The sequence below is a fragment of the Sorex fumeus genome, unplaced genomic scaffold (assembly GCF_029834395.1).
Source record: "Sorex fumeus unplaced genomic scaffold, SorFum_2.1 ptg000006l, whole genome shotgun sequence".
Lineage (NCBI taxonomy): Eukaryota > Metazoa > Chordata > Mammalia > Eulipotyphla > Soricidae > Sorex > Sorex fumeus.
Window position 1 is genome coordinate 12,125,946 of NW_026606063.1, and position 23,101 is coordinate 12,149,046.

At 54.8% G+C, this 23,101-nt stretch overlaps 1 protein-coding gene across 1 annotated transcript; it reads left to right on the plus strand.

Annotated features, from left to right (window-relative positions):
* Positions 1-16,465: 16,465 nt before the first annotated feature.
* POMC (proopiomelanocortin) lies at positions 16,466-22,172 on the plus strand. Its single transcript, XM_056127715.1, has 3 exons — positions 16,466-16,510; positions 19,604-19,755; positions 21,483-22,172. Exons 2-3 carry the CDS (start codon positions 19,624-19,626, stop codon positions 22,143-22,145), a joined length of 795 nt encoding a protein of 264 aa, XP_055983690.1. The 5' UTR covers positions 16,466-16,510; positions 19,604-19,623; the 3' UTR covers positions 22,146-22,172.
* The last annotated feature ends 929 nt before the right edge of the window (positions 22,173-23,101 follow it).

Genomic DNA, 23,101 nt, shown 5'->3' on the forward strand with positions numbered 1-23,101 from the left:
GGCCTGAGGGGCATGTGTGGGGTTGGTGAGCAGATGCAGGGGCTGCCCTGTGGGTTTCATTTAGCAGTGGGATGCTCTGACAATGTTTCCATTCATAGCTGCCTTTGCCGGGTTGTTAACAATTGGGCGCATGTCTCTTTGTTTTCAGCAAGCCTGGCCCTGTCTTCCCTAGTCCTTCTCTCCCTTGCCGGCTGCAGACCCAGGGAGTTAGGCACCACATGTTCTCCCAGCAACCCCCCGGCCCCCCAACACTGGCTAGATGCCTCCCCACTACCATCGTGTGATCTACTGAAACAGTCCAGGCGACAGCCCCGCACTGTTCTAGAGTGCGGGAGACAGAAGACAGCTGTCTCCTTCCACTGGCCCCTCTGTTGTTCACCCTGACTTCAGACACGCTCCAAGAAAACTAAGTTTCCCTCTCTTGGCAAGCTTTGCATGTATATGGAGGAAAAGGGAATGTATTTGAGTTGAAAACTACAGTATGGGATTTGATTCTGGTATCTCTGTCACCCAGACTGCCTTATAAGTATTCCAGACCTAAGTAAAAGAGAAAACCCATGCTATTTTGTTTCTTTGGTGGCTAAAAACGTCAATATTCCAGGAAGGAAGGAATGGGGCAGGGAATAAGGTGCTTGCCTTGCACACAGCTGATGCCAGTTTGATCCCTGTCACATGGTCCTCAAAGCCTCACCAGGACAGACCCTGAACACAGTCAGGAGTAAGCCCTGAGCACAAACTGGGTGTGGCCCAAACTAGTCCCCCAAGCCCCTCCACTCCCCAAAAGGGTAAAAGTCAACGTTCAAGTATTTTTTTTTTTTTTTGCTTTTTGGATGGTTACACCCCTTGTATTCCTGGCTTTGCACTCAGAAATTACTCCTGATGGAGCTCGGGGGACCATGCTGGGGATGGAACCTGGGTTGGCCGTGTGCAAGGCAAACACCCTACCCTCTGTGCTATTGCTCCAGTCCCAACATTCCAAAGCCTTAGAAGATTTTTTGGGAGCGAGGGGGCCAAATGCTGGGCAGGAGAGGTAGTTCAGGAGATAAGGGCACTTGCTCGCGTAATTCAGCCTACTTGTAGAGTTCCATCCCTAGTACACATATGGTCATCCCCTGAGTATCCACCAGGGGTCACTCAGGAGTACAAGAGCCAGGGAGAGTTGCTGAATACCACTGGGGGACAAGGCAACACACACACAAGCACACCCCACCCTGTTAATTGTGTCAATTGTCTCTGGTTTTCTTTCCCTCCTGTTGTCACAGTTTGCAGTGGTCTTATTCCATCTGCTTGTATGATTATTATATATGACTATAGAACTGTAGCACTGTCGTCCCGTTGCTCATCAATTTGCTCGAGCGGGCCCAGTAACATTGTGAGACTTGTTGTTACTGTGTTTGGCATATCGAACACGTCACGGGGAGCTTGCCAGGCTTTGCTGTGTGGGCAAGAAACTCTTGGTAGCTTGCCAGGCTCTCCGAGGGCCCATATGGGGCGGAGGAATTGAAGGTGGAGGAATCGAACTTGAGTCAGCCCGGTCGGCCCGTGCAAGGCAAACGCCCTACCCACTGTGCTATCGCTCCAGCCACTGATACTTTTCAAAAAGTTTTATTGAAGTAGTTTCAGTAACACATACCTTCATCATTGTGTCATTTCTGTATACTGTAATTAAAAACAACAACAAAGATGTTTGCAACTCCCAAAGAAATCTAATTCAATCAATGAGAATGATGATTTATTATCTTCCAAGGCTGATTAGTGTCTTTGATTTTCCCCTCCTCCCTTGATAAGCTGAAGTTTGATGATTGTGGCTCCCAGACATACTCCCTGGTGATGGCACTGTGACAGGTCTAAGGATTTCTGTCCATAGGAAAATGGGATTCGGTGCTTGTGGGTATGATGAAGATTTGGGGCCCCATTCCTCTGGAAATCTTAACCCAAGATGATCTTTGGTGATCTCTGGTGATCTCTGGTGGGTTATGGAGCGGGATTAGTGCTTTGAAAGCAAATCACCAAGAGCACCCCAAGGCCTCTCGCCATGGGTGGACACAATCAGACATTTGAGCTGGGGGAGGGCCGCCTGATGGCCATTGAGGCACCTTGATCTTGGACTTTAGCCTCATGAATGCTGAACATGAAGGCCTGTGCTTTGTGAGCCCCTGGAGAGTGGCATTTGTTACAACAGCCAAAACGCACGAGGATGATCAACTGTATTGATAATCTGGATGAAGCTCCAGCCAAGATGTGATGGAACTGGGGTCGGAGCGAAAGGACAGTGAGGAGGGCATTTGCCTTGCATGTGGCTGACCTGGGTTCAATCCATGGCATCCCATATGGTCCCCCAAACACTGCCAGGAGTGATCTCTGAGCCTAAAGCCAATAATAAGTCCTGAGTACCCATTAAGTGTAGTGTCAAAGAGAACATATCTGAGGGCCCATATGGGGCTTTGGTGGAGCAGAAATATTCTTCCAGAATGTTCGCAAGCTGGGCTGGAGCAATAGTATAGGGGGTAGGGTGCTTGCACCCGGCATGACATACAGTCCCCCAGTATTGCCAGGAGTGATTCCCGAGTGCAGAGCCAGGAGTAAGCATTGGTGATTACCAGGTCTGGCCCCAAAACCAAACTACCACCAACAAAAAACCCAAATAACCACAACCACAATGATTATATGTGTGGCTAAGTCTTTTTGCTTTTATAGAATAGGAACCCCCTTTGCTGAAGCCAATAATTGCTCCAGTATATGGTTTCAAAGCTTTCCACAGTCTGTCTCTTCTTCCCCTCAAAAATTTAGAGTAGGGGGTGGGGTGAGGGTGATGGGAGGGAAACTGGGGACACTGGTGCTGGGAAATTTACACTGGTGGAGGGATGGGTGTTGGAACATTGTATGACTGAAACCTAATCATTAACAGGCTTTTTTTTTTTTTTGCTTTTTGGGTCACTCCTGGCAATGTAACTGGGGGGTTACTCCTGGCTCTGCGCTCAGGAATTACCCCTGGCGGTGCTCAGGGGACCATATGGGATGCTGGGAATCGAACCCGGGTTGGCCGTGTGCAAGCTAAACACCCTACTCATTGTGCTATTGCTCCAGCCCCATCATGAACAGTTTTGTAAGAGTCTCTCTCAGAGTGATTCAATAATAAAAAAATAATAAAGTCATAGGCTTGAATAAGAAAGTCCAGGAAGTATACACAGTGTATAAAATGAAAATAGAATCAAAATATAAACTTGAATAATAAAAAGCAAAAAAAAAATTTAGAGGGTCTCTCTGGGGTGAAGGAAAGCTGACAGAGTCTGGCCTGAGGCCCGGCCTGTATTTTGGAGCGCGTGAGCACTCTTCCCCAGAGAAGCTGTTCTGGTATGGTCTCTTGGCTCCATTAGGCCAAGCAGAATCTTAGGAGCACTTTGCACTGAGAAGGACCCCAGGTCCCTGACCAGGCAGTATCTGCCCGTGGACACTGTGCTGCAGAACGCTCTCGGCCTCCAACCTCCTCGGCCTTCATCGCCACGCTATGTACATACCTTAATGATGGATCTCTGCCATCTTATATATGTGGGAAACTATGTTCTTTGCATGTTCCTCAACTGTGCATAGTTTCTGTGTTGACTTATGAATATCTATAACTTTCTGAAAAACTACTAGACTATATACAAGTGGGACGTCACTCTGTCTCTGCATGAAACCAGACCCAGGAGCTGGAGCAATAGTACAGTGGGTAGGGTATTTGCCTTGCACGTGGCCAAACCCAGGTTCAATTCCCAGCATCCCTTATGGTCCCCGGAGTACTGCCAGGAGTAATTCCTAAGTGCAAAGTCAGGAGTAAGCCCTGTGTATTTCTGGGTATGACCGCAAAAACAAAAACAAAAACCAGGCCCAACTTGCTCTTTTTATTATTATTATTATTTTCTTTTTGGGTCACACCCGGTGATGCACAGGTGTTACTCCTGGTTCATGCACTCAGGAATTACTCCTGGCGGTGCTTGGGGGACCATATGGGTGCTGGGAATCGAACCGGGTCAGTTGTGTGCAAAGGCAAACACCCTACCTGCTGTGCTATCGTTCTAACCCCCTTGTTTGGTTTTTGGACCACATCCAGTAGTGCTCAGGACTTACTCCTGGCTCTGTGCTCAGGGATCACTTGTACTGGGACTCAGGGATTCAGATGTGGTGTCAGGAATCAAACTCAAGTTAGCTTACATGCAAGGCAAATGCCCTAACCACTGTACAGTCTCTGTAGCACATCAAAATGTTTTTTACTTTGTGCCAGAAAGATAATACAGGGTTAAGGTGCTTTCATTGCCTAGGTGGCTGAGGAAGGAAGGAAGGAAGAAGGGAAGGAAGGAAGGAAAGATGGAAAAAAGGAGGGAAGGAGGGAAGGAAGGAGAGAAGGAAGGAAGGAAGGAAAGAAGGAAGGGAAGAAATAAGGAAAGAAGGAAGGAAGGAGGGAAGGGAGTGGAAGGTTCTGGAAGCAATTTTCCCCCTGACCTTAGGGTTCTGCCGCAGGCTCGAAGCGAGGGCAGTGAGAACATGGGTCAGGGCTGCTTTTATCTGGACAAGAAGGCTTTGTCCATTCTGCTGAAAACCCACCTGTACTTAGACATTTGTGCACCACGAGCTCACACATGCATGCGCTCACTTGTTGCAGTTGCACGTGCAGAGCTGGCTCTTGGGGCTACTCAGGGCTGATCACTGTGGGCAGCTTGGCTGCAGGGCCTTACGTCATTCTCCCAGGACAACAGGACTCAAGGGCACTTGTGGGCTCCCTGGGCCTTGGGGGTGCAGCCGAGTGTCCAGGTGCCGCTGACTGTCCCCTGTTTTTTTGTTTTTTTGGGGGGGTTTCTTTTTGGGTCACACCCGGCGATGCTCAGGGGTTACTCCTGGCTCTGCACTCAGAAATTACTCCTGGCAGTGCTCAGGGGACCAAATGGGATGCTGGGAATCAAACCTGGGTTGGTCGCGTGGAAGGCAAACACCCTACCCCTGTGCTATTGCTCCAGCCCGTCCCCTGGTTTTGAACAGGACGCCCAGGGCAGGCTGGGCCCAGCTGAGTGGTGGCCGCCAAACCACTCCAAGTCCCTGGGTGTTGTCACGCGGGGGCTGGGAACTGGAGACAGTTCCAGGCTGTGGATGGCCCCTCTGCCATGCACTAATGGATGTGCGTCCTCTGTGTCCTTCGGGCCACGACGTCACTCTCCTTACCTCAACCCGGGCTGGAGAACTCTGCATTCTTCTGGGAAAGCAGCGAACAAAGGCCTCTGCTCACAAAAGGCCCATTAGGCCTCGGATGAGTCAGAAGGGTGGCTGGCGCCCGATCCACTTCTCCAACCCGTGCGTCTTCCGCGTCCCTGACCTTTCTAGGCCAGACCCCACCTCCGGGAAGTCACGAGCTTGCTCCCAGTTGGGAAACAGGTGTCAAAGATTTTTGCAACTTTGCCCCTTCTCTTTTCCTCTGATAGTTTAGGACTTTCTGGGGGTGAGGAGAAGCTATAGCAGACTGGCCTGAGGCCTGTAGTTTGGGGGTGTGACGCCACTTACCGGGAGAAGCTGCCCCCATGCATTCTCAAAGCCCGACCTGGAGGGGGCGCTGGTGAGACCGCGGCCTGGCCGGCAGACACTGCATAGAAACGTGCTTCTCAAGCCCACCTTTCCCTTGTTCTTCACAGTCATGAAGCTGCTCTGTCCAGGTGGCCCGGCTGCCCCCTGACGATATTTCTTCACTATTGTCTGGACATGGACGGTGTTTGGTTTTCTTTGTTTCTGTTATTTCTGGGCCACACCAGACAGTGCTCAGGGGTCACTTTCGATGGTGCTCATGGGATCATGTGCAGTGCCAGGGGCAGAACTGGTTATAAGGCCAGCAAGTGCCATGCCTGCTGTGCTCTCTCTGGTCCCATACGTGTGCTTTGCATGTTCCTCAGCTGCACGTGTTCATCATTTTCCCCCATGAATATGTATGAGCTTCTCGAGGAAACTATTGGAATGGACGTTACTGTCACTTCCCTGGCCAGGCCTCCTCACCAGACCCCTGACTCTGTCTCTTCGACTCTTCTCCAGCCTGTGCTGGGGACATGCACAGGTGTGCCTAAGGCCCAGACGACGGAACCCAACATTGTCATACAGGACTCAACTGGGAACCCACAAGCCTCAGTCCCGGGCCTCACGGACACAGGGGGACCCAAGCAGACCAGTAGTTGCAGGGATTCTGGGGGTGGGGGCGGGCATGTGCCCAGGCTACCTGGGCTCCACAGAGTGGCTGTGTACCCACAAGAAGGGAAGGGAATTGGCCAAGCTGCCTCCTGGGCTGGCTCTGGGTGTTTGGGAACAGAACACTGGCCGGGCCTGAGGAGGTGATGCAGCTGGACCCAGAACAAAATAGAGAGGACAGGAGAGAGGCCTGGGAGATCCTTAGCTGCTCTGTCCAAGGGGCCCAGCTGCCCCCGAGCTGCGCCACCTTCTGCCAACTCACCATTGGTCACCGTGTTACTCAAGATCAGAGCTTCGAACCAGACCTAAGGTCTGGAGAGCAGCAAGGCGCTTACCTTGCTTGTGGTCAGTCCCAGTGTACTCGTTGGCACTGAATATGGTTCCCCGAGGACCATCAGGAGTGACCCCTCAGCAGAGTCTGGAGTAAGCCCTGAGCGCTGCAGCTGTTGCTCAAACCAAAGCAAACCAGAGGACCTTAGATCTGGGAGGGACCGAGGGACCATTCAGCCCTCAGGCCCCATCAGCTTTATCAGGGGAGGGGACCTAGGCCCCCGTTCATCCAGGGGGGCTTCCATCCTGCCTCTCCCTCCGCAAGACTGTGCTGTAGACCAGAAGGGGACATGCCAGTGGGGGAGGACACAGGGGGGGCTGCCCCCCGGGTCTTTCTGTCCTCACCTGCCCCCCCACCCAGGCATCTGGCATCTGGCGGGAGCCTGCGCTAATGCAGCATTAGTAGATAAAAGCAGTCTCGAGGGGCTCTTCAGAAGGCCCGGTGGCTGTAATAAAGCAAATTAAAACTCCATTCAAAGGTCAATTGAAATCGCTTTCATTCCAATTCTCCACACAAATTGATTCCTTTTTGCCCTTAAGTTCAAGCCAAGACCTTGAAGTGGCCCCCAGATGAACGGGGCGCAGAGGGAAGGGGGCCGCAGCTGGGATATGTGTGCTAGGGATAAAGGGGGGTAAACTGAGGAAGGGGGCTGATTATCTTGCCATGGATAAATCTAGACTTTTGGTGGTGATCAGAACGCAGCAGTTCAGAGCTCAAATGACAATGCTGTCTACTTGGAATCTATGTAAGAATTTATGGAACCCGTGTTCCTTCAATAAATATTTTTGTTTTTTAGAAATTTTCTTAAAACAAACAAAAAAAGACAAAACATCAAGAAAGTCCTCATTCTGTAGCCCCCGTTGTCGTGGTGCTGCTGAGGCTCTTACATGGGATGATCATGTTAGATCATTTTGGGGTTTTAGATCATTCTGGGGTTAAACGAAGTGGAAGAGGGCCCAGAGCAACAGTGCAGGGGTCTGGGCTGTGGGGTCCCAAGTTTGACTCTCTGGAGTTCCACAAGTGCTGAGGCCATCAGGCACTTCTGCTGTCCAGGACCCCCAGTCCCAAGGTGAATTTCCGGCTGCTCTGAACACAGCCAGTGTAGGCGAGCACCACAACTAAGGAAGATGTGCAGTCTGGGGCCTGGGGTGACAGGGCAGTAAGTAGGGCGTTTGCCTTGCATATGGTTGAACCGGGTTCGATTCCCGTCATCCCGTGACTCCCTGAGCATCCAGGTGTGATCCCTCAGGGCAGAGCCAGGAATCGGCCCTGATGTGGCTGAGTGTGGCTCAGAAACCAAACCAACGAGGAGGAAGCTGGAGCACGGTGGCTCCTGTGGAGAGGGCGGCCTGGCAGGCAGGGCAGGTCAAGGCGCAAAGACCCCAGAGCAGAGCTCCCCAGCCGCAGGTGGGAGCACAGTCACCCCATGGCCACAGGTGAGGAGCACAATCACCCCACAGCCACGGTGGGAACAGTCACCCACACAGCCACAGTCACAACACTGCAGTTGGGAGCACAGTTGCTATCAATGACCAAGAGAAGGAAGTGGGCAGGCCATGAAACACAATTTTTAAAGGAAAGCTTAAAAAGAGAAAGGGTTGTCTAACATTCCCTAACGCAGTTTTCGGGATCATTTTTGGATGCTCATTCCCCCAGTGGGGCTAAGGGGACCACGTGGTACCAGGGATCGAACCTTGGACTCTGGCACTTGGTCCAGCTCTTTAAGCCGCCTCCCTGGTCCAGTGGCCTTTTGGGGAAACCAAATATCTCCCCAGTATCTTAGGGCATATCTTTTTGTTTGGGGGCCACATCCAGAGATGCTCAGGGGTTACTCCTGGCTTTGCACTCAGGGATCACTTATAGGAGGACTTAGGGGACTATATGGGGGTGCCATGGATTAAACCATGTCAGCCACATACAAGACAAGTGACCTAGTCACTGCACTATCTCTTTAACCCTCATTCACTTAAAATTTAAAAAATAATTTATTTAACTTCTTCCAACACTACCAGTATTGTTTTCTCCCTGCAGTGTCGACATATCATACCCACCCACTGCCCCAGCGCCCTCACGCCAACACACTCAAACACAGCACCCTCACTCCCACTTCCCTGGACCTTAGCTCAGGGTCTATTTCCACGGGCGATGGGATAGTTCCTTTCTTTATACTTTGCTTATGAGCTACATCATCTGGTATTTGTCTTTTTCGTTGTGACTCACTTTACTTAGCATTTACTTTACTCTGAGTTCCCTCCAGTTGTAGCAAGCTGTGTTCATCTTTTCTCACAGCTGAGTAGTGTTCTATTGTGATTTGCACTGCAATTTTCTTTTTCTCTTCTGTTTTCTCTTCTGTTTGGGGCCATAGCAAGTGGTGCTCAGGGATCACTCCCGGTGGTCCTCAGGGGACCATCTAGGGTTCCCAGGATTGACGGGGGCGTTGGCTCTGTGCAAGGCAGCACCTAACTCACTGCACTATCTCTGTAACCCCTATATGACATTTTCTTTCACCACTCATCTGTGGTTGAGCATTGGGGTGCTTCCAGATCTTGTAAATAATAGGTGTGCATATTACCTTTTTGTTGTTGTTGTTGTTGCTTTTTGGGTCACATCCGGCGATGCACAGGTGTTACTCCTGGCTCATGCACCCAGGAATTACTCCTGGCGGTGCTTGGGAGACCATATGGGATGCTGGGAATTGAACCCAGGTCGCCTGCATGCAAGGCAAATGCCCTACCCGCTGTGCTATCGCTCCAGCCCCAGGCGTACTACCTTTTGAGTTAAAATTTTTCCTTCATGATCTTGGGGTTGGTGATGCCCAGAAAGGAAATAATTTCCGTGTCAGGTAAAAGCTCTCTCCCTGATTTTTTGGGGGTCCACCCAGCTGTGCTCAGGACTTACTCTTGGCCCTGTGGGGCTTGGGGGACCATATGTGGTGCCAGGACCGGAAGCCAGGTGGGCTTGGAGCAAAGCAAGTGCCTTCACTCCTGTGTCCCATCCCCCTATCCCTGCTAGGATGTTTCTAATCCGCCCCACCGGTTTTCTTCATTGTTTTATTGCTTGTTTTGTTTCGGGGTCACACCTAGCAGTGCTCAGGGAATCAATCACTTCTGGGGTGCGAGGGGACCATACAGGGGTGCCAGGATCAAATCAGGTTGGCTGTGTACAAGGCAAATGCCCTACCCGGTACCATCACTCCGGGATCCCTTCATTGTTCTGAGCACAATTTAGAACTATTTGCTGCACCGTTGTTGTGTCCCTCAGAGCTAACGACCCTGCGGGAGCCCGGAGCAGGCGAATGCCCAGAGAATGAATGAGCGCGGGGTCCTTCCCGGGCTGTGCACGGGGTGCAACCCCTCCCGGCCTGGTACTCCCACTCACAGAGCGGGAGCCGGGGACTCCCCCTCACGGCGTAGGGTCAGGTACTCTCCCTCACAGCGCGGGAATGGGGGGGATGGTCCGTGTACAGCCGGGATCCAGGGGTCAGGGATTCTCCCTCACAGCGGGGTCGGAGGGGTCGGGGACTCCCCCTTCACGTCAGGTCACGGCGCTGGGGTGGGATCAGGTACTTTCCCTCAGGGCGCAGGGTCAGGTACTCCCCCTCACGTCGGGGTCGGCGGGTGGGGGACTCCCCCTCACTGCGCAGTCAGGTACTCCCCCTTACGTCGGGGTGGGGGACTCCCCCTCACAGCGCGGATCCGGAACGCCCCCTGACGGCGCCGGGGTGGGATCAGGTACTTTCCCTCAAGGGGCAGGGGCAGGGGCAGGTACTCCCCCTCACCACGCAGGGTCAGGTAATCCCCCTCACGTCGGGGTCGGCGGGTGCGGGACTCCCCCTCACTGCGTAGTCAGGTACTCCCCCTTGGGTCGGGGTGGGGTCCTCCCCTCACAGCGAGGGTCCAGGACGCCCCCTCAAGGCTCTGGCGCGGGATCAGGTACTTTTCCTCAAGGCGCAGGGTCAGATACTCCCCCTCACGACAGGGTCGGCGGGTCGGGGACTCCCCCTCGCGGCTCAGAGTCAGGTACTCCCCCTCACGTCGGGGTGGGCGGGTGGGGGACTCCCCCTCACTTCGTAGTCAGGTACTCCCCCTTAGGTCGGGGTGGGGTACTCCCCTCACAGCGAGGGTCCGAGACGCCCCCTCAAGGCTCTGGCGCGGGATCAGGTACTTTCCCTCAGGGCGCAGGGTCAGGGACTCCCCCTCACGGCGGGGTCGGGGACTCCCCCTCAAGGCTTAGAGTCAGGGGCTCCTCCTCACGCCGGGTCAGGGACGCCCCGTCACGGCGGGGCCGAGCAGACTGTCCCCCATGGACGAGCGCCCCGGCGCCCCGGCCTCGGTGCCCCTTCCTTTCCCGCCCCGCTTCTTGGCTCTCTGTCCCACCCCGAGCTGGGGGGCTCCTCTCTGCCTGTGGCGCCCCCTGACTGTGCTCAGGGCCTCCGTGGGGTCACAGCGGGGGGTGCCGCGGCTCCAGCCCGGCCTCCCACACCTGAAGCGTCGCTCCAGCCTGCCTGCCAGCCTCTCTCGGGCGGGGGGCGGGGAGAACCTAGGCAGGATCACGGGAAGCCCGAGGCCCCCTGTAGTTCCTGGGCTGTATGGCCCCTCTCCTCCCACCCCTGTGCAGGCGTGGGCACGGAAGAAGGGGCCGGGCGAGACGGTCCCCCACGCAGCTGTCTCCCCTCCCAAGCTCAGGGGTGCAGGGCAGCTCCCCAGATCCGCCCCAGGAAGCTGCCTGGGCCCAGAGCAAGGGGCCGGCAGTCACCCCCTCCGCCTCCCCTCGCCCCCCCGCCCCCCCGCCCCCCCGCGGGCACCCTTGCACCTGTCGGCCGGTGGCCCGGTGCTCTCGCACCCGGGTGCTAGTGCGGTTCCAGTTAAACCCTGCCAGGTGGGCAGCTAGGATGACGAGGGCGGCCAGGTGTGGAGTGCCGGACCCGCCCCAAAAACGCACGCAGAAGGTCTCCAGAGGAAGGGGGGGGGCCCTCTGGGCAAAGCCCTCCTCCTGTTGGCACCTGTTTCTGTCTGTCGGTTCCGCCCTCCCTCTCCTTCCTGCTCTCCTTTCCTCTCTCCTGTTTCTCCTTTACTTTCTTCCTCCTTTCCTTTCCTTTCCTTTCCTTTCCTTTCCTTTCCTTTCCTTTCCTTTCCTTTCCTTTCCTTTCCTTTCCTTTCCTTTCCTTTTCCCTAACTCCCTTTTCTCCTTCCTTCCTTCCTTCCTTCCTTCCTTCCTTCCTTCCTTCCTTCCTTCCTCCCTTCCTCCCTCCCTTCCTCCCTCCCTCCCTCCCTCCCTCCCTCCCTCCCTCCCTCCCTCCCTCCTTTCCTTCTTTCCTTCCTCTCTCCCTTCTTCCCTCCCTCTCAGGGCCCAGCACCTCCATGGTCAGGACAAGCACTGGACAGAGCTAAGGCGAGGCCAGGCTTACCTAAGAGCACTTGTTTCACCTTATTTCTCCTCTCCGACAGCCCTGAGGGTTGGGGCCACCTCTCCGCCCTCATTTCACAGACAGGACTATTGGAGGCCACTCAGAGTTCTACAGTGGCTCCGCAGTGACAAGGCAGGGGTCACATTGTTGAAGGTCACATTCTTCCTCTGGTCCCATCTTGCTTCTACTTTTCGTTAAAAGTTCTTTCTTCTGGGGTGGGGTGGGGAGGAGGTCACACCTCATGGTGCTCGGGGATGAATCCTGGCTCTGTGCTCAGGAGCGACCTCTGTGGTGCTCAGAGACCATATGTGGTGCCAGGGATTCAAACCCTGATGTAAGGCAAATGCCTTAACCCCTGTACTGTCTCTCTGGCCCCTGAACTTCCTTCTACCTAAGACTTGGAGTATTTCCCAAATCCTGTCCCTTGCCACCTTTAACGACTCTAGCATCTCTGCACTCTCTTTGTCCTCAATCAGAAATTATCTATGATCACTGCCCCACATTCACAGTTAGATTTCTGGAAAGAGTTGTTTTTAAGAAGACCAAAGGGAGAACCAGATACACCCACAAATAATAGGGAGCTCTGAAAGACATTTTCTCTGTAACATAGAAAAGATTATAAATAATCAGAGTGGCTCTGGGTATATGAAAAATAGAGACTATTGGGTCAACCACAGAATACATATTCTTTTAAAGTGCACATAAACAGGAATCAATGCCATTAATTAAGTAGCTTAATGAGGGGTTGGGCAATAGTACATCAGGCAGGGCACTTGCCTTGCATGTGGCCAACCTAGGTTTGCATGGCCAACCCGGCATCCCATACGGTCCCCTGAGCTATCGGGAGCAATCCCTGAGCTCAGAGCCAAGGGTAAGCCCTGAGTACCATAGAGTGTGACCCCCCCAACCAAGCAAACAAAAAAGTAGCTTAATGAGAGCTGAGATCAAAGAAAGAATGGCCATAAGGAAATCAAACTGAAAGTCTGTTTCAAGGCATAGAAAATCCCAGTATTAGACTGATGGCTGATGGTGGCCTTGGTGCTGTGGTGGCCCTGTGTCCTGGTTCTACTAGCAGCACCTGCTGGTCATGGCACTCTGCTTGCAGGAGTCTGGGGGTCTCCCTTCATGGGGGATGACTCTGTACACAGGATATGTCTTCATGCTAGGAGAGATCTCTGAGCACAGAGTCAGGAGTAAGTCCTGAGCATCAGTGGTTTGCCTCCACCCCAAAAAGGATGTGTCAGTATCAGGGCCAAACGAGATTCCCATAAGCTCAGATGTTAGCACCACAACCATAACTTGTGGCTTCGGCTAAGAATGTGATTTAAGGTGCCTGAGAGCATTATAACTGAAGGAGAGTAAACTTGGCGAGTGCCTGTGTGTGTGTGTGTGTGTATGTGTGCGCGTGCGCGCGCACTTGAGCATGCATGCATGCATGCGGACACACCACACCAGCTATGCTCAAGGCCTATTATTCTTGGATCTGATCCAGGGGTCCCTCCTGGAAGTGTTTGGGAGACGCTATGCAGTGCCAGGTGTTGATCCTGTCTGGCTGCATGCGAAGGAAATACCTTACCTCCTGTCCTTGGCTTGACTGTAAAAAAATCTTGAAAGAAATTAGGGACTGACCCCAGTGCAGTGTCAAGGAGCCCCATTATAATCCAACTGAACTCAATCCAAGACACATAATGGGTTGAACATAGAGGAATCAGCAAGCGTTTCTACCATGTTCTCAAACAGAAGGGAAAGAATGAGGATATCTGAGATGATCAGAGGAAGCTGCGTGTTTTCAAAGCGGAGAGTGGGCCAGAGAGAGCACAGGGGGGAGGGCGCCTGCCTTGCAGGTGGCTGAGCTGGGTTCAATCCTTGGCACCTCATATGATCCTCTGAACACTGCCAGGAGTAATCTCTGAGCACAGAGCCAGGAATAAACCTGAACACTACCCACCCTCCCTTCTCCCCAAAAGAAGAGAAGAGCGAGTGAGAGAGCAGTGTGGTGCTCATGTCAATTTGGGGGAGCACGGGTGGTGGGTGGGAATAATAACCAGTTCATCTTAGAGAAAAGGTGGCTCAGGGCAGAACCCAGTTGCCGCCTCTTCCCAGAAGCGACTGGGCTCTCTTGCCCCGGGACCCAACCCGAACCCCAATTCCGCCCTGGAGCTACCCCCAGCCTTGACCCCAGGTGTCCCAAACGTTCCCAGTGATCCTAACTGTGCTGCAATGACCTTTCCATCCACAGTGGCTGGAGTGGGCTTTGCCATGAGATGAAGAAACAAGCAGACAAAGGAGCGGAGACCAAGCTGGGTCAGTCTGAACTCTTCCCGCTCTGGATTTCCTGCTAGCTACGCCAGGAACCTCTTGAAATTATGAAGATAATGCAAAGAGAAAAGAAGATAAAAACCACCATTTAAGTGCAAGGGCTTCCAAGCCCTAGGGGCAGGAGTGGGGGGGGGGGAAGAGGTTAGATGGAAGATAAAAGTGAAATTTGTTCTGGCGACCAGCTGCTGAACAGGAAGTGGGCTCTGCAGCGGAGAGTCACATTTTGTACCCCTGGTGGAACAAGTGGGGGTGCGGTGGGAGTAGGGCGGGTGGGCTTCAGGGAGCAGGTGACTGTGGATGAGCTAAAATGCAAGGGAATCATGTTCAGTCTATAGTTGACTTTCAGCATGCATCTCCCATCCTGGGAGGATCCTCCCAACACCCTTTATTTGGTGCTCCTTTCTGTATCTGAGCTGCCTTTCCCCCTAGCCTGTGCGGCTGGCCTCCAAGACATAGAGTAAACCTCCTGGTCCTTATCTCGGCTATTCTTGGGTGTTAGTCTCCCCACCCAATGCCTCTTTTACAAACCACAGCACCCAAAAGGAGAGAGAGAACAAAAGGGAATGCCCTGCCACAGAGGCAGGTTGGGATGGGGGTGGGAGGGGAGGGTGGGAGGGGATACTGGGATCAGTGGTGGTGGAGAATGGGCACTGGTGGAGAGATGGAGAGATACTCAATCATTGTATAACTGAGACCCAAGCACAAAAATTTGTAAGTCTACAACTGTACCTCATGGTGTTTCACTAATAAAAATTTTTTAAAAAATTCAAGAGACCAACTTTCCCGGGTGTCTGGAGGGAGGAAGGATATTGTCCTTGGGCAAGGCGCAATGGGATGGGATGGAGGTGTGAGGGAACGGTTCTGGGGCTGTGGTGGTTCATCTGACAAAAATATCTGGGTGCCAAAGAGACAGGTGGGAGATGGCCCTAGAGAGAACCCACAGCTGGGTGACCCGTCCCTGTGTTTTCTCTTAAGGAGTTTGGTTCTCTCCTCTGCTCTGAAAGGAAAAGGTTGTCGAACAGAAACACCAATCATCAACCAGAAACTCTCAAGGGAGAAGTGGAGTCTTAAAGGAACAGAACTCATCTACAGTGGGGAGACGAAACAAGCACTAAAAAAAAAATATTATCGAGGTCACACCCAGTGATGCTCAGGGGTGACTCTGGGCTCTGTACTCAGGAATCACTCCTGGTGGTCCTTGGGAACCATATAGGATGCGGGGGATCAAAACTGGTTCGTTAAGTGCAGGGCAAACGCCCCCCCCCATCCACCCACTGTATTATCCCTCCAGGTCTGAAATTTGTTTTTGTTTGTTTGGAGGCCATACTCAGATACTCCCTTCCAGGTGCTCACTCCTTGCTGGGGATCAAACCCAGGACTTCCTGCCCATGCCCTGCAGTGTTCTGGGCCTCTTTTCTGCCCAGGCCCAGGACAAGCTCCACACCCTCGCCTCCTCTGGCTTCTGGTTCTTTACTGGGCTAAGCCAGGTTCTCTGCTGTCTGGGGTTTGAGTGCTGGACCCCTCAGGCCCAGAGGGCAGCCAGCAGGTAGCGATCACCGGAGGGACCTGGAGCACCCCAACCAACACCCTGTCAGCACCTCAGTTCAGCACCCAGGACAGTTTCTTCCCCTGCCCTCAGCTTCCTCTTAGCCTTGAGATGAAACAAGTCGGTAGCAACCTGCTCTGAGCCTCAGGTGAGCGACTCTTGACCCCCTCCATGCATTAAGGCTATCACCCCAGGACCCCACAGCAGCACCTGGCTGGGTTTCCTGAAGTCGGGGATGGGGAAGCGGGTGCCCGCTCCCCACCCCCACCCCGGAGTGATATCCCCCCCACCCCACATGAGGCAGGTGTCAGCGCTCACGCACACAGGTAGCTTCGCCCTCGCCTCTGCACCGACCCACACTGGGGTGCTAAGCCCGCGGGCGCCCTGGCCAACCCATCCTTAATTAAGTTCCTTCCTGAGCAGGCCAGGTGCGCCCTCGGCAGCGCCGTGTTAATTCCCGGCCCGGGGTCACGGTGGCTCCGACCCCTTCCGGGCTGCAGTGTCCTCGCGCTGAGCCCTACCTAGAAACCCCCCTCCCGCGCCCCCGCGCCCCACGGCCCCCCTTCTCCCATGCGCGCCGGTTGCGCTGCCAGGAAGCGCCCCGCCCGCCTGCCAGGCGGGTATAAAAGGACCCCGCGAGCCACCTCTGGCCAGGCGGGGGAGCAGGGGCTGGAGTCACGCGCCCACCGGAGCGTCGCCCCGACAGGTAAGGGCCTGGCTCTGGTCCCGGACTCCCGGGTTCGGTCCCGAGTTCCCGAAACTTTCTGCCCGGAGCGAGCGCGGCATGCGAGGGCCGCGGGGAGCCGCGTGGGGGCCGATGGCTGGGGCAGGGGGCGCCTTGCAGGGGCTGGAGCTGCGGCTCCCGGGAACTCCGTGGGGGCGGAAAGGGACAATCGGGGGTCCGAGGTGGAAAAAGAGGCTGGGAGGCTGCAGGATCCCTAAGACTCTTCTTCCCGCTCTCTGGGCAGGTCTCGGGGGAGGGAGTCGGGTCTCTGCTCCCCGCTTTCTTTCTCCCAATTTTCTGGGCGGGTGTCATTTCTTCCAGGATTCCGTCGGCTCCAGCGCAAATTAACGCTGGGACGCGGCAGGCGGGGAAAAGGCTGGAAGTTGCAACCCGTTCCTTGCATTTCAGAGTTTGGGGGAGCTTGCGAGCCCGTACCCTCGCTTCCGCAGCCCGCCTCGGCGCACACACGGGTCTGTGGGTCGGTCCTCTGGCCCCCGGACCCAGTTAGAGAGGAGGCGGGCAGGGAGCTGTCCGCGGTTCTGAACCACCGTGCTCGCCCGCCGCCCCGACCGTCCGCGACCCAAACGCCGCTGAGTTGAGGGAGGCCCCTGTTGGGGGGGGGGGGGGGTTCCGTGAAGGGTTGGGGGGTAGTCTTCAGGACAGTCGCACCCCTCAATTTCTGGTCTACAAAGGGGGGCCTGACCCACACAGGGGCCAAGCAGAGAGACGGGGGTGGGGGGCTGTGGTTAAAATCAAGCAAGGGTTATGGAACAGAGAGACAGGTATCATCTCTTAGGTCCAGGAGAAAATCCTCAGTTCCTGGCAGGCCTAGGCTCAATCCCTGGCAACTCATGGTCCCCCAAGCGATCCCCAAATGCAAACGAAAAGGATAATAGATATTTAATGACCGAGAATGCCTTTGCCACTTTTGTTTTAGGGTTTGATACAGGTGCAACCTGGTGTGAGAACAAAATTTTATAGACAGGTAAGACCAGTGTATGATGGGAGAGTAGCAGGATGTCCTGCCTGGCCCCCAGGGGTTCACCTGGGAAATGAAAATGGGTATAACCCCGATATAAAGTCAGTGTCCAGATGAACAAGGCGTGCATTTCTAGTCATGACTTTTGATGATTGGATTATGACCCTCTTGTCACTTACAAGGAGCACAGTTCTTTCTGTCTTCACTTTGTTGCCAAAGGAAAAGAAAAAGATGCAGGTAACAGAAAATTAAAAAATATATTTAAGCCAGAAGAAAAGGAGTTGCTTTCAGGGAATTCACTCTCCCCCTGCCCCAACAGAATGAAGAGGGGGTTGAGAATGTTCCCGGCTCAGCCTCACAGAATCTGGGCAGGAGGAGAGGAAGTGGCAGGGTTTTGGGGTATCCCGAGGTCCTGAAAGCAGGGAGTAGTTCTCTTAGCAGATGGAAGTCATTGTGGAATGACCAGCTTTGAAGAGAACCTAGGGACAGTCAGAGCGGGATGTTTTCGTTTCTCTGTTTTCTGGTTCGTGGTTTTCTGCTTTTGTAAATCTGGGAAATTTTTCTGAACCACATGGGCTGTGTGGCCTCAGAATTTTCATCTACCTTTACTGGTTTACCACGTCAGGCTTCATATCCGAATTGCAGCATCCCAAGGCCACCTGAGCAGGGCCGTCCGCGGGAGACGCAGACGCACCGGCGCACTGGCCGCCAGCGCCATCTAACGGCGGCTGTGCATACTCGCAGGCGCACTCGCAACCTGTGGGAAGGAGTTCTAGCGGGCAGCTCAGGACCAAAGGTGTGGGGCGGGGTGGAGAGAAGGAAGTGACTTTCTGGAGTAGAAAGTGAGCACCAGGCAGATCTTTCAGTTTCAAAGTCTTCCCTATTAAAAGGACTTGAGGGGCTGGAGCAATAGCACAGCGGTAAGGGCGTTTACCTTGCACCCGGTGGACCCGGGTTTGATTCCCAGCATCCCATATGGTCCCCTGAGCACCGCCAGGGGTAATTCCTGAGTGCAGAGCCAGGAGTGACCCCTGTGCATCGCTGGGTGTGACCCAAAAAGAAAAAAAAAGGACTTGGAAAAAATAAATCAAAAGGACTTGACCGACATCTCCGTGTCTAAGGGATTCCTTTCGGCAATCTATTTTTTTTTTTAAATAGGAACTGTCTGTTAGGACATCTCTCATCCACCTTCATGTGAATTGCTTTTCTCCACGACTTAGATTTTTTTCCTAACAGCAGGTTTGAGAAGATCTTCTCAGGTCCCCAGTGAGTGCTGGATTAGAGGTGAGCTGATGTCAGGATTGGTGTCATTTTAAGGGAGACCGAGCTGAGGAAGGGAAGAGGCAGGGCAGAGTGCTGAGGGCCTTGGTGCCGGGGCCTCCCCTCCCCACTGCTCCTGACCACTGCAGTCCGGCACATGCCCCCAGGAGGGGCCTGACCTCCTGCGTACAGTTGTCCCCCTCCTTCCTTTAAGCCCGCACAGTGACTGCACATTCCAGCCCTCTCAGACTTCGAGAGGCTCTGAGAAGAGGCCTGTCATGTGATGGGGAGATGAGCCCCTTGGAAAGAAACAGGATCTGCTTTCAGAGTGGATCTCTGGAAGGTCCTCAGGGAAACCGTGATGGCCTCAGTGGGATTGGCTGTATTGGTCAGGGGCTTTGTCTGTGAACCAGCAGGAAGCTCTTTCCTGGTGGAGAACAGACCTCACCGAGCAAATTGTCTCTCTCCCCGGTTACTCGGTTGGCTCCTGACCACAGCCCTCTGCCATTCACAGGGCCTCAGTTTCCCCTCCTCTAGGACAAGGACTGGAACAAAGGATCCCTAAAACAGCTTCCAACTCCAATTGCCTTTGGGAGGGGCTATCTGTCTTTAATAGGAGATAAAGGAAAACTTGCATGGAGGCCACCCAGGTCCCACTCCCCTGCCTCCCTCCATGGACGCCAACATCAACCATCTCCCGGACCGGCTCCTGTCCTCAAAGAGCCCTGGGCGCCACCAGCGAGTCTTGTTACTGTTGGCTGCAGGCCCTTCCTGGTGAGTGGCCAACATTGTTCTGCTCCTACAGGGGTCCCCCCAATCTTGTTTGCCTTCTGCAGAGCCTCCGCCTGCCTGGAAGATGCCGAGACCGTGCCGTGGCCACCCGGGGGCCCTGCTGCTGGTCTTGCTGCTGCACGCCTCCGTGGAAGTGCGTGGCTGGTGCCTGGAGAGTGGCCGCTGCCAGGACCTGACCACGGAGAGTGACCTGCTGGTACGTGGGCCACGGAGGGCCCTGGGGCTTGGGGGCTGCAGCAGGGTGCACAGGGAAATGCAGTTCTTTGCCAGTTGTTAGGTAGAAGCAGGCCTCTTGGGCTAAGTCACAGTTGAACTGAGGAGGGAAGGGAGCCAGTTCAGGAAGATGGCGCTCGTCCACACTTTGATCCTCTGAACTTTCTGCCCCATTTTCTTGGATGAAGCCCCTGCTCCATTTTAACTAAATATTAAAATAATATTTAAAATAATATACTATTAAAATAATAGCCAGGTTAATAACTGCACTGCCCCTCAAGGGAGCCTACATTTCCAGTCTTTTACACTACCCCGTTATCCTTTCAAGTATTTTTCTTTTAATTTATTATTCAATTGAGGGAGTATGTTACTGTGGGGTTGGGGATCCAACCCAGGACTTATGTGAGCCACGAGCGCCACCCTGAACCATGTCCCCAGTCCCAAAGGATTCCTGTTTAAGTAATCTCAGGTCTCTGTGATTGTCACTGCATTTTCTCCCCTTGCCAACTTCTACCAGTTACAAAGTCAGGTAAGTGGGATCACAAATCATTTCTAAGGAAAGATGGGAAATCCCCGATCCCATAATCCTCCAGTACTGACCATCTGCAGCCTTTCCAGAGCATGCAAAGGGGAGCGCTCCTTAAATCACCATTGGGGTGTGTGTGTGTATCCATTCCAAGGACTAAGACATGGTGCTGCTTCCTGCATGTCAGTTGTGCAGCTGTGTGCAGGTGGACAGAGGCTTTCTTGGCAGCTAAGCACCGTCTCATTTTCTATCCTTGGGGAATATAACATAGAAACTAAGAACCTGGGAAGGTTGTGTGTTCAGACAGAGCCAGCCACTGAGTGGATCTCCCTCCCGTGCAGCCTCCCCTGCGGAGTGTTGCAGTCAGAGGGGCATTTTCCAAACCCTTGGGTGATGAGTGCCACAGGGGCAGTGTCTGGGTCCAGTCAGCACAGACCTACACCCCACCACCCCTGCACTGGAAACAACCCTGTTTCTCCCCTTCTTCCAGTCAGGAGCAGGTGACAGGGAAGGAAGTCAGAGAGGGGAAAGGAATAGCAGAGGAGAGAGATCAGAAGACTTGACCGTACAGCAGGGAAGGGGCAGATGGGACAGGGAAGGCTCGCAGGGACATGAGGGCAGGGCCACCGTTAGGGCTGCAGGGTGTGTGTTTGTGGTGCTCGGGGGCCCCTCTAGAGGTGCTCGGGAACCATGAGGTGCCAGGGATGGAACCCCGGCCACCTGCCTGCAAAGCATACACCCTCATAACTCTCGAATCATCTTGGAGTCCCACTTCCTTCTACACTGGAGTTGAAAGTCCCGCCCAAACTCAACGGAACCATTCTTATTGGTCAGTTCCCCGCAAACGCCAACACCTGCCACCTGCCGATTCCGCCCTGGCAGGTACACCAGGGCTTATAAGGTCTTGGCCTGCCAAAGAGTCCAGAGCTAAGTACACAGGGGAAGGCGCTTGCAACCCCCAGATCAGGAGCTCAGTGCGTACCAAGAGGATGGGGGGCATTTGCGGTCCTGGCCCAGCCAGTGACTTCAGCTGGGGGAAGAGCCCAGCAAGTCTCCCACGTGGTGGGGTGGGCGGCAGGGGTTGGACGTTGGACGCGGGCCTGGGTCTCCCCGCGGGGGGCGTTGGGGTGGGGGGCTGCGGGGGCGCGGCCCGACGACGTCGTCACGGTGCCTCTCCCCGCTAGGCCTGCCTCCGCGCCTGCCAGGCCGACCTGGACCTGACGGCCGAGACGCCCGTGTTCCCCGGCAACGGCGACGAGCAGCCGCTGGCCGAGGACGCCCGGAAGTACGTCATGGGCCACTTCCGCTGGGAGCGCTTCGGCCACCGGAACGGCAGCGGCGGCGGCGTGGGCAGCGCGAGGCGGGAGGAGCCGCCGGCCGCGGGGGGCGATGAGGACGCGGCGGCGGCGGCGTGGGGGGCCCCGCGGCCGGGCAAGCGCTCCTACTCCATGGAGCACTTCCGCTGGGGCAAGCCGGTGGGCAAGAAGCGGCGGCCCGTGAAGGTCTACCCCAGCGGCGGCGCCGACGACGACGACTCGGCCGAGGCCTTCCCGGGCGAGTTCCGGAGGGACCTCCTGGAGGCGGCGGCGGCGGCCGCGCCCGAGCCCGCCCGGGACGGCCCCGACGGCCCCGACGACGGCCCCGAGCCCGGCCTGCTGGCCCAGCTGGCCCAGCTGGCCGCCGCCAAGAAGGACGGGACGCCCTACAGGATGGAGCACTTCCGCTGGGGCAGCCCGCCCAAGGACAAGCGCTACGGCGGCTTCATGACGTCCGAGAAGAGCCAGACGCCCCTGGTGACGCTGTTCAGGAATGCCATCATCAAGAACGCGCACAAGAAGGGCCAGTGAGGCCCCCCCCCATGCGCCCCCCCAGGCCGCGAGGCCCCACGGCAACCCCCCGCCCCCCACACCCGCGCGCGTGCACCTGCCTCTGCCCTCCTGTCAGCAGGGACAATAAAACGCATCTCATCCAATCCCGAGTGGCCTTGTCCATCCTTGTCCATCCGTTTCACCGCCTCCCCCCACCCCGGCTTCGCCTTAGCAGGTGCCTCCCCACCTTTCACTCACTCTCCTTCTTCCCCGTTCTCTCCAACTGAGCCGCTTCTGGGGGTGCGGCTGGCAGCCTCTTGCACCCGGCTGCCCACTGCAGGGTTTCTGCTTGCTCCCTGCGTCATGGCAAGCAGGTGGCTGCAGCCTCCCCCGGGCTTGGTGTTCAGGGCTCCGGGAAGGTGTCTCTGCAATACTGGGGCTATGGCTTGGCAAATCACACCCTTCTCCAGATACTCACAGACTCATGGCTAACAATCTATGGCCACTTATACATAGACAACCCCCCCTCCCCAACACACACACACACACACACACACACACACACACACACACACACACAGACGTTCAGGAAGTTCAACACTCAACAGGAATCAGCCTGGGAGCCCTGATGAGAGTCCCGGTGACGTGGGTCTAGATTCTCTGATGACACCACCGGAGCCTTCCCACCTGAGGACGCTCCCATGCTGGGAGTCGTGGGCCCGTGTTTACAGCCCAGGCGCAGTCTTTCCCAACCATCTTCCTTCTGAGGCAAGTAAAGTAATGGCGGGTGGGGGTGGCTAAATGTCAGCCATTAATGTTGGTATTTTCAGATTCTGTTGACATCTCTAAAAACCATTTACTTTAAAGAAATCAAATCGACAACCATGTGGTGACATCATTAACATTTATTTGGAAAGGGCATCATGAAGGCTCATGGGGAAATCACAACTAACAGTCCTAAGAATGATCTTGCTAAGAGTCTTTCTTCATACACT

Bases quoted from the DNA above. Each gene is read 5' to 3' on its own strand.
- POMC (XM_056127715.1), top strand. From the start codon at position 19,624: ATGCCGAGACCGTGCCGTGGCCACCCGGGGGCCCTGCTGCTGGTCTTG. The intron at 19,756-21,482 runs GTACGTGGGCCA...TCTCCCCGCTAG, and splicing joins CCACGGAGAGTGACCTGCTG to GCCTGCCTCCGCGCCTGCCA.